This window comes from Cherax quadricarinatus, chromosome 63 (genome assembly GCF_038502225.1).
Source record: "Cherax quadricarinatus isolate ZL_2023a chromosome 63, ASM3850222v1, whole genome shotgun sequence".
NCBI classification, from domain to species: Eukaryota; Metazoa; Arthropoda; class Malacostraca; order Decapoda; family Parastacidae; genus Cherax; species Cherax quadricarinatus.
In genome coordinates, this window is record NC_091354.1 from 7,671,620 (window position 1) to 7,683,797 (window position 12,178).

The window sequence follows — 12,178 nt, forward strand, 5'->3', positions numbered from 1 at the left end:
CAGAAGAACAAACCTTACAGAACACTGAAAAAGTGATTCAAACTTACCTGGCACTATGCCTGTGATTCCACTCACACCCAAAAATATCTTGTAACACTAAAATAATGACACTCGTGCTATGGCCTGAAGTATGGCAGAGAAAATGATTATTTTCGAATGTTCCTGTGGATATATCACACATCACTACTGCATCTTCTTCCTTGTGACTTGCAGGCACTTTGCAGGAATTATAAAAAATAGTCATATGTCTATAATTTTTCTTCTTGTTAACATTTAGTGATTGAAAAAATACTGTGACGAGTGATAGGTTGACAACAAAATAGGAAATACAGTAATGACAACAAATGGGCAAAAATAAAACACACGAATATGCCCAATTAATACAGGATTCTTCTTACACAATTAAGAGTTTCTTTACGCATGGGATGAGCTTTTCCGAGTGTAGGTCTGGCCTGCATACGCCTAGGGCGAGCTCCACAGAGCATAGGACCAGGTTGTTTACACATCTGGAAGGTTCTTCCTGGCGTAGATTCAGTTTATATAGACATGAGGGAGACATCTAGAGAGTGTAGGACCAGCTTGTCTACACATGAGGGAGACATCTAGAGAGTGTAGGACCAGCTTGTCTACACATGAGAGTGAGCTCTACAGAATGTATGATCAGCTTGTCTACATATAAGGCGAACATGCTATTTGTATTGAGTGACTTTATCTACACCTCTGGCAAGCTTATCCACCCTCTGGGATAACTTTTCCTCTCTCGTGGCTAACTTGTCCACAGATGGAATGTACTTATCCACGCAAGGAGCATACCTATCCACACACGGGACATACTTATCCATCCCGGGAACGTACTTATCCACACATGGAACAAATCTGTTTACACATGGTGGGAGTTTATCTACAAACGATGTCCCTTAGTCACGCAAAGGGCGAGCTTTTCCAAGATTGGGGCGACATTGTCAGACATACGGCAGATTGGCGAGCGGAGAAGGCGAACTGGATTCGATCTGAAAATGAAAGCAATTCACTAAATCTTGTGATATATATATATATATATATATATATATATATATATATATATATATATATATATATATATATATATATATATATATATATATATATATATATATATATATATATATATATATATATATATATAACCACTTTTCTAACTGTTTTAGTGACGTTATTATTATTATTATCAATAACTCATGACCTTCAGCTATAAACCTGGGTGGGTCATTTAGCACAAGGAATAAAGATGGTTTTGCCTATGTAGGAATACTTACCTAATTAAGGTATCAGCTACTCACCGAGTTGGCGGAGCTCCGGTGTAGGTTCCCCAGGCTCGGCATGGTGACCCCAGCAGCACGGCGAGACCTGATGTGACCCACACTTTCACTTCCATTCTTCTTAGGACTGCTGCTGCTCCCGGTGTTTACAGCCGAAGAAACTATCCAAGTGTTTAGTGTTAGACTTGTGTTTGGTGTTAGACTTGTGTTTGGTGTTAGACTTGTGTTTGGTGTTAGACTTGTGTTTGGTGTTAGACTTGTGTTTGGTGTTAGACTTATGTTTGATGATGCTTGTGTGTAAAAATATTCACAGTTTGTAAATTATCACGTATTCTATTATTATTATAATTATTATTACTGTCATTATTATTATAATTACTACTTTTATTATATAATTTGAAGAGCTATATGTGTGTGGGTCATTCAGCTTACTCCTCCATTCAGTAATCACGAGAGAGACTAACTACTAAGCCAAAAGTCAAACAACACTGTTTAACAGCTCACCTCCAGGGACGTTGGGAAGAGAGAGGTCATCATTAAGAAGGCGCGGCTTGGCCCATCCCATAACTTCTAGTTTTGGTCGTCTCGTAGAATCCCTCAAGTCTCTGTGTCCTAATGGGTCTCTGGGATTATCCTTGATCTCCTTGAGTGGGTCTCTCGTGTACTCCCTGACGTGGGTGTCTCTATTGGTTGTGTTCTCCCTGGGCTCTCTTGCCACCAGCTCCTTCGTGCGGTCGAGGCTGATGGTATACGGGTGGCGGGACAGGTCCATTGTCCGACTCGTGTCTGAAGATCGGGATAAGTCACTAGTGTGGTGACGGATGCCTGAGATTATCGACGGAGGACCATCTAAGGTGAGGCCAAAGCCAAAGTGATCGTCGTCTTCCCAGTGGCTCTGACCCTGCCCTGATGCCTGGCCCTGGCCCTGAATGCACAGACCTTGACCTCGGTTTTTAAGGCTGGCACCCCAGATGCTGACGGGAGATTTCCGGCCTTTGTCGTTCCCTCTGCAGAGAATTGAAAATTTAGGATAATTCCAGCTAATACTCAAATTTACATTATATATATATATATATATATATATATATATATATATATATATATATATATATATATATATATATATATATATATATATATATATATATATATATAGTGCCGAATATGTAAAACTGGTCAATTAGCAAGAACTCATTAAAATTAAGTCCTTTCTAAAATATACTCTTATAAGTTTAAAGATATATTTTTTTGATTAATGTTAATGTTAAAATTTTTAATTTTCCACCAAAAGGAACTTAGAAAACTTACCTAGCCTTATTATAACAAGAGCAATTAATTTTAGACTAATCCAACAAAACATATTTTTGATTTGTTTACAATAATTTAATACTAAACAAACACAGTGAAATATATTTCTTTCGTTAGGTTCAGAATGATTTTGGCGAAATTATTGCATACAAAAATTTTCGCTTGTAATATATGGCAAGATGAGCGTTGCTATTTAAGCCAAGATCGCAAGTTCTGCCTATTCGGCACGATATATATATATATATATATATATATATATATATATATATATATATATATATATATATATATATATATATATATATATATATATATATATATATATATACGTATATATATATATATATGCAAAACAACCACTGTGAAAGAATAGAGAAATTCCAAGCACTTTCGTGACTACTCACATTATCAAGGAACAATGAAAGTAAAGCATCAAAGGAAGGTATATAAAGGGGTAGCTCACACCTCACTATCAGATCCCACAACAACGAAACACCTGACGCGAGACAGCAGGCCCGCCGGCCGAACTAGACAGGTCCTTCACACAACCCACCAACAAACTATTCTACCCAAGAAATAAGAAATTTAAAATTTTTATTATTTGTCGAATGTATTATTAAATTCTTCCCAAATTCTTTTAATTATAATTGGATCTAATTTATATAAACCAAAGATCCATTTATAATTAAAAGAATTTGGGAAGAATTTAATAATACATGGGACAAATAATAAAATTTTTAAATTTCTTATTTCTTGGGAAGAATTGTTTGTTGGTGGGTTGTGTGAAGGACCTGTCTAGTTCGGCCGACGGGCCTGCTGTCTCGCGTCAGGTGTTTCGTTGTTGTGGGATCTGATAGTGAGGTGTGGGCTACCCCTTTATATACTTTCCTTTGATGCTTTACTTTCATTGTTTCTTGATAATGTGAGTAGTCACGAAAGCACTTGGAATTTCTCTATTCTTTCACATTGGTTGTTTTGCATATTCTGAAATCACCTGTTTACTGTGATCTTATTGCATATATATATATATATATATATATATATATATATATATATATATATATATATATATATATATATATATATATGTATGTATATATATATGTATATATATATATATATATATATATATATATATATATATATATATATATATATATATATATATATATATATATATATATATATATATATATATATATATATATATATATATATATATATATATATATATATATATATATATATATATATATATATATATATATATATATATATATATATATATATATATATATATGTCGTGCCAAATAGGCAAAACTTGCGATCTTGGCTTAAATAGCAACGCTGATCTTGCCATATAGGACAAGTGAAAATTTGTGTATACAATAATTTCGCCAAAATCATTCTGAACCTAACAAAAAAAATGTATTTGATTGTGTTCGTTTAGCATTAAATTACTGTAAACGCATTTAAAATATATTTAGTTGGGTTAGGCTAAAAAAAATTGTTCTTGTTATAATAAGGTTAGGTAAGTTTTCTAAGATTCTTTTGGTGCAAAATTAAAATTTTTTACATTAACATTAATGAAAAAAATATATCTTTAAACATTTAAGAGACAATTTTCAAAAGGTCTTAATTTTAAATGAGTTCTTGCTAATTGACCAGTTTTACATATTCGGCACGACATATATATATATATATATATATATATATATATATATATATATATATATATATATATATATATATATATATATATATATATATATATATATATATATATATGCAAAACAACCACTCTGAAAGAATAGAGACATTCCAAGCGCTTTCGTGACTACTCACATTATCAAGGAACTATGAAAGTAAAGCATCCAAGGAAGCTATATAAGGGTCTGGCCAACACCTCACTATCAGATCCCACAACGGTTAAACACCTGACGCGCGCCGGCCCAACTGGACAGGTCCTTTGCACAACTCACCAACAAACTATTCTACCCAAGAAAATTTAAAAATTATTATTTGTCCAGTGTATTATTAAATTCTTCCCAAATTCTATTAATTATAAATGGATCTAATTTATATAAACCAAAGGAAATATTCATATTATTGTCAAAACTGCTTTTTATGAAACAAGATTCAATTATATTCCTGTCGACCATGGACTTGCTTGATACTACTTTCTCAACTTTTTGAAAATCAATTGGATGGTTAAAATCTCTTACATGAATAAATAGAGCATTGGAATCTTGTCCAGTTCTAATGCTATATTTATGTTGTTTTAATCTTAGTTCGAGATTTTTACCAGTTTGACCGTAATAAACTTTATCGCAAATTTTACAAGGAATCTTACAGACACATCCATCAGCATTTTGGGGGGAATTCTTTATCAAAAGTTTTTTTACTGTATCAACATTTTTGAATACAACTTTAATATTAAAAGTCTTAAGAAGAGAAGGCATATCAACCAAGTTTTCATGGTAAGGGAGAACCAACATATTTTTAGTTGAATAAGGCTGGTTGTCCCTTTTTGGATTGTAAAAAGTATTTCTAGCAACTTTAAAAGATTTATCAATTACATTTCTTGGATATTTTAAATCATTACCTATTTCATAAATTTTGGATATTTCCTCATCTATGAACTCAGGACTACAAATTCGTAAAGCTCTCAAAAACATTTATGAGAAAACAGACAGTTTGACTCTATCTTGATGCGAGGAATAATAGTGGACATAGGAACAGTTATTTGTAGGTTTTCTGTAAATTTTAAATTTGAGTTCATTATTACCCTTAATAATTAAAACATCTAGAAAAGGCAATGAGTTATTTTCTTCACACTCAACAGTAAAGTTCATAGAATGGGCTAAGTTATTTAATTTTCCAAGGAAATGGTGTATATCTACATTTTTGGGCATAAGACACAAAATATCATCAACATATCTGAACCATTTAGCTCTATTAGGGAGGATTGTGTTAAGCAACCTTGTTTCAAAAAATTCCATGTATAGGTTACTAACAACAGGTGAAAGAGGATTTCCCATTGCCATACCAAAGTTCTGAGTGTAAAACTTATCATTAAATACAAATTTTGCATCAACAATGCAAAGTTTAATAAGTTTTATGATAGTAGGAACTGGCAATGGTAAATCATAGTTAACGAGTTCTTTAGATAAGAAACTTAATAAATCATCAACAGGAACTTTCGTAAACAAGGAAGTAACATCAAAACTAACCATGTTAAAATCATTTACGTCAGTCAAGGAGCTTAATTTATCAACCAAGTCTATGTTGTTTTTAACATTAAAGTTAGAAATTTTGCCAACATTAGGGCTCAAAATATCAACAAGCCATTTGGATAATTTATATGAAACTGACCCTATGGAGCTAATAATTGGTCTGACTGGATTCCCTGGTTTGTGTGTTTTTATTAGTCCATACATGTAATAGAGCTAAATGGTTCAGATACGTTGATGATATTTTGTGTCTTATGCCAAAAAATGTAGATATACACCATTTCCTTGGAAAATTAAATAACTTAGCCCATTCTGTAAACTTTACTGTTGAGTTTGAAGAAAATAACTCATTGCCTTTTCTAGATGTTTTAATTATTAAGGGTAATAATGAATTCAAATTTAAAATTTACAGAAAACCCACGAATAACTGTTCCTATGTCCACTATTATTCCTCGCATCAAGATAGAGTCAAATTGTCTGTTTTCTCATCAATGTTTTTGAGAGTTTTACGAATTTGTAGTCCTGAGTTCATAAATGAGGAAATATCCAAAATTTATGAAATAGGTAATGATTTAATATACCCAAGAAATGTAATTGATAAATCTTTTAAAGTTGCCAGAAATACTTTTTACAATCCAAAAAGGGACAACCAGCCTTATTCAACTAAAAATATGTTGGTTCTCCCTTACCATGAAAACTTGGTTGATATGCCTTCTCTTCTTAAGACTTTTAATATTAAAGTTGTATTCAAAAATCTTGATACAGTAAAAAAACTTTTGATAAAGAATTCCCCCCAAAATGCTCTATGACCGCGGGTTCAATCCCGGCCGGGGGTATGGTCTATAAGATTCCTTGTAAAATTTGCGATAAAGTTTATTACGGTCAAACTGGTAAAAATCTCGAACTAAGATTAAAACAACATAAATATAGCATTAGAACTGGACAAGATTCCAATGCTCTATTTATTCATGTAAGAGATTTTAACCATCCAATTGATTTTCAAAAAGTTGAGAAAGTAGTATCAAGCAAGTCCATGGTCGACAGGAATATAATTGAATCTTGTTTCATAAAAAGCAGTTTTGACAATAATATGAATATTTCCTTTGGTTTATATAAATTAGATCCATTTATAATTAATAGAATTTGGGAAGAATTTAATAATACACTGGACAAATAATAATTTTTAAATTTTCTTGGGTAGAATAGTTTGTTGGTGAGTTGTGCAAAGGACCTGTCCAGTTGGGCCGGCGCGCGTCAGGTGTTTAACCGTTGTGGGATCTGATAGTGAGGTGTTGGCCAGACCCCTTATATAGCTTCCTTGGATGCTTTACTTTCATAGTTCCTTGATAATGTGAGTAGTCACGAAAGCGCTTGGAATTTCTCTATTCTTTCAGAGTGACTGTTTTGCATATTCTGAAATCACCTGTTTACTGTGATCTTATTGCATATATATATATATATATATATATATATATATATATATATATATATATATATATATATATATATATATATATATATATATATTTATACATATATATATATGTATATACATATATATTTATATATATATATATATGTATATATATATATTTATATATATATATATATATATATTATATATATATATATATATATATATATATATATATATATATATATATATATATATATATATATATATATATATATATAATTAGAAACCGACCTGTTGGTGCGTGCAGGAGACGTAGTGTTGGTGGTGCTGGTGATATGAAGTGTTAAAGCGATTGTGTTGTTGGAGGAGCTGGTGGTGGTGGTAGTAGTGACATTGTTGCCATTGGTGCTGGAAGGAGCTGAGGTATGAAGATCTCGCATGGGTGGAATGAGCATTGAGTGCATGTTGACGGCCGTCCCTTCCTCGGAGCCCAGGGCAGTGCTGCTCATGCCACTGGTACCACCAATGTTTGACACTGAAGCTCCACTTCTGGAGTGGGATGGCGTCAGGTGAGCAAAGGAAACGGTAGGTCTTGAGACTGAGGCTTGTTGCTGTCCCTGTGTCTGCGCGTGCTTCGTAGGTGATGATCTGAAAACGCAAGGGCTGATTAACCCTTTGTTCGAACTTATTTTGTTAATCAAGTTCATTCTCACATAAGATAAGTACTGCATGTTGAAGTCTCACTCTAATATCAATATCATTTACTGATATAATAACTAAACAATGCGAAGTATAAACATTTAGTAAAAGAAATACTTTTAAAGTTACTTCCCCCTCTGCCATATTAATAGGTATTAACTTTGTTAGGATTAATACCAAGTGACTAGCAAAGTAAAGAATTATCCAATAATTTATTTATAAAAACTGGGAATCAAGGTTTTCCTCTTGCTATTCCAAATTAGTATAAACAGAAATTGTTCTCAAACTCTGATTTACTTTCAATATTGGACAGTTTAAATAAATTTGATGAATCCATAAACAAGCAAATATAGGCTAAATTTCGGAAGTTATTCTGAGAGGGAGACTAAGATATCATCCAAGAATCATATGTAAACAAGACAGCATCATAAAATTGGCAAAACGAAAATCAATATACACATCCTGCAGCAGATAAATCAGGTCAATACTGTTCCTAATGCAAACACTTGAAAATGTACCAACTGTGCGTCACTATAAGAACAAATTAATACGGCAGTTTGTAAGCTGCTGAACCTGAGGAACTAATATTGATTAGTCTCTTTGGGCATATTGATCGATAGGCTAATACAATATTTTATACGGGTAATGACTTTTATCATATGGGAGCTGAGCTGCATCATGCTGGTATTGATCTGTTCCTTGCAGTGTTTGATCTATGTCATACGGTAAGTGCTTGAATGTTTTTCTTCTATTTTTGGGTTGCTTGTAAATTGTTCCAGGCTCAGTAGTGCAATTTACTCTTAAAGAGGTAAATATTCATTAGGGGTATATTAGTGGTTGCGAAATTACTGTTATGCAAGTGGTTCCTTAATCACTAATACAATTAAGCTAAAGGCTGCTTAATCACTAATACCAACAAGTTATAAGTTGCTTAATCACAAATACTAATAAACTATTGGTTTCTTAATCACTGGTATCTTGCATTAAGATGCAAGTGGTTGTCTCGATACTGAACATATCCAACATTTGACGTATAAATTTTCCATACCAAAGGAAACTCCAAGTATTATGCATATCGTAGAGACTAACCTGACTGGAACAGAGTTATCAGCTCTGGTGGGTGGGGGATGAGGTGCCGGCGCCCTGGCAATACTGCGGGCATAAACACTGTCAGGACTGGTACCCCCTGGAATTTTACTCCCTCTTCCTCTTCTGTCTGTTGTACTGGAGCCTCTGCGTCCGTTTATACCCAAGAGGGTGTTGGTGCTGAACTCCTGCTGTACCTTCTGCCGCAGCACTGGCAGGAAGGTCTCTGGAAAGTTATCGTGAATGAAGAATTCATGATTGAGGAGTTCTTGGGCGGAAGGACGTGAAGAGGGCTCCAGACAGAGGCACTTGGCGACAAAGGAATGTGCTCGGCTGGACCACGTCGGGAAGGAGGCGACCAGAGGTGTTGAAGCGGCAGCTGGAAGTCGTAGACCTGCCAACATAGGGTTTCTCTCCACCAGTTGACGGTGAGATATGCTCAGTTCCCCTGCGGCCAAAAGCGTATTATTAACTTTACACGTCACATTTTTGTTATCATTGCTCACTTCTGAGTGAACAAAGAATGCAAAGTTTACCCCCGTTTTCTTCTAATGCCAAATGCTTTTCACCTACAATCTCCTGTCTTGAACTTTTCTTGCTTAGTGAATGCGTACAGACAACTAATAGTGAGTCTACTGAGTTTTCATAGCTAATGAAATTAATTCCAGAGTTTTCCTGGATCACTACAAATGTTCTTGTTATGTTGTCGATCTGGTGTTATTTAAATCACTGTACTTAAGTATTGCTGATTGACATTTCCTGCAATTGTGCCTCTTTTCCTTTTATGTACAAAACTCACTCAGCATTAATAAAATGTAGAAGACCTAGTCTCAACCTTCCCTGAATTTCATTTGATTACCTAATGAAATACTTCTTTGATAATATATTTGTAGATATAGCTGTAGAGCCATTTTGTGTCCCATATTCACATTTAATCATTTTCTCCAGGATGTGACCCGCAGCAATTGACAAACACTCAGGTACTTATTTACTACTGGGTTAAATGGTTACCTATTTCTACTAGGTTAATAAGGGTAACAGAGATATGGAAACCGAAACGCAGATACCTAATGTCTGTTAAGTGAGCACGGACAGCAGATGTTGAGAAACTGGCACTCAGGTATCTATTTACTATTAAACGATCAAGGATAAGAATTATAAGAAGACTTGTTTATATGCCTCACTCTTCTTTCATATCTAATCCAGGTCTTCTCGGTTTTGTGTCAATGATCTACGGCGTGTATACATGACTCACCAAGCGTCTGAATGATGTGGAAGAGTTGGTCGATGTCTGACTCGCCGGGAAAGAGAGGTTCCCCCGTCAACATCTCCGACAGGAGACATCCGGACGCCCACACATCCACCTCCCTGAAGAAGACAGAGGCTGGTTAGGCTTCGAATAAAACACCTCTGGCAAGTGATTAGTACATTTGTGTGAAGCGCTTAATCTGCATGGGGCCATTCAGTGAAAGGAGTGTTGATAGTTCGAGACTTCATTCGTCTAGCAAGTCATTACCTATTTGTAAGTACCTATTCGTAGCTATAAAAGAAGAGCTATGCTCGTGGTGTCGTATCTTCAGTAATTTGTTCCGCTGTAATTTATATAGTGTAAATAGACTGCAGATTAGGACTATAAACTTGTTGGTCTAGAACTCTGACTTTCAGACCATATTCTGTTATAATATGAAATTTATTTGCAACTTTCAAACACAATTAAATGTGCAAACTGAGAAGTGTTATTTTACTTAGCTCATTTCGTGCCCTTCGCTACAAGTCACAAGAGAGAAATCTTCACCTTCCATATCTGGTGTCTCCTACGAGAAGCTCTGGGGCCCGGTACCATCTCGTGGCCACATAATCGGTGCAAGATTCCCCAGGACCTGCAAGCAGTCGTGCGAAGCCGAAATCACACAGCTTGACTACCCCAAGTCTGCTCACCAAGACATTCTCTGGTTTAATGTCCCGGTGGATGATCTGTTGAGTAAAGATGGTGAATAGGTTTCTTTTTTATATGGATGGGCTTTTGGACAGTAGATACAATCGCAAGTGTGCGACTATCCTATTTTTAATAAATAACATTATGGAACTATCCTATATAAACTACGATATAGAAATACCTGCTGTGCATAGCTACCCTATTACATGATGGGAACACATGCAGTGTACGATTACCCTATTTTATATGAGAATTAAGTTATGGGAATACTTGCAATCTGCAGTTACCCTATTCCACATGAGAATTACATGGTGGGAACACCACTCGCAGTCTGTAGTTACCTATCATATATGAGAGTTGACTGGGAATACCAATTGTGTGAGCCTACCCAATTCTTTACGCGTTTTACACGCCTGAAACATACGCATAGTGTAATTTCCTCTTCTGGGATGGACTAGTCTTCGTTTTTTTTACGTTTTATAAAGACAATGCTGAATTTGGTTTCAGTATAATGCCTTGAAAAAGCCTCTTCTGATCAGCTTCAGACATTCAGCACTGATGTAGTGTAGGTGCCTAGACGCCAAGTTTATTTCCAAACTGATATGATCTTATTTTCTGTAAAATAACTTGAGTATGTCTCTTCTGAATATCTTCCCTCTTCAATAGTTGATGCAACTCGTGAAAAAGATGATACCTTTTTGGTATAGGTTATGTAGGTACAAACTGGTCAGATAACTACTAACCTAACTGTTAAACTTGGAATCGATAGATTCTGTGCCATAACTGAGAATGATCGGCTTAAAACTTTTTTGCTGATTTGTTCTCTTCTTAAGACAGTTTTTCTTTGATTTTAAATTGTGTAAGTTTAATTTAACAATTTTACAGATATTTTGTTGTGTAGGTTTTAATTTACTAATTTTATTGATTTTTGTGTTAAGTTCTAATTTACCAATTTTATTAATTTTGTGTTGTGTAAATTTTAATTTACCAGTTTTATTAATTTTGTGTTGTGTAAATTTTAGTTTACCAATTTTATTGATTTCGTGTTGCGTAAGTTTTAACTAACCAATTTTATTAAATAAATATATTTATTGCAATAAAGAGATACCTTACCCGATCGGCGTTAACACTTTAACACCCATAGCTCCAGAATGCAACTTCCGAGCAGCTTTCAAGTGCTGGTGTATTTAAGGCAATAGAT

The 12,178-nt window shown here is 34.3% G+C and overlaps 1 protein-coding gene across 1 annotated transcript in view; it reads right to left on the reverse strand.

The window, feature by feature from the left end:
* Nucleotides 1–544: 544 nt before the first annotated feature.
* Nucleotides 545–12,178, reverse strand: part of LOC128698167 (uncharacterized) — a 65,758-nt gene continuing 54,124 nt past the window's right edge. Inside the window, exons 4-10 of the mRNA XM_070098630.1 lie at nt 10,837–11,015; nt 10,297–10,409; nt 9,045–9,489; nt 7,548–7,904; nt 1,803–2,305; nt 1,320–1,459; nt 545–1,010 (exon numbers count right to left, since the gene is read on the reverse strand). Coding sequence (XP_069954731.1) covers nt 963–1,010; nt 1,320–1,459; nt 1,803–2,305; nt 7,548–7,904; nt 9,045–9,489; nt 10,297–10,409; nt 10,837–11,015 — 1,785 coding nt within the window. The 3' untranslated portion in view covers nt 545–962. The remainder of the gene's footprint in view (nt 1,011–1,319; nt 1,460–1,802; nt 2,306–7,547; nt 7,905–9,044; nt 9,490–10,296; nt 10,410–10,836; nt 11,016–12,178) is intronic.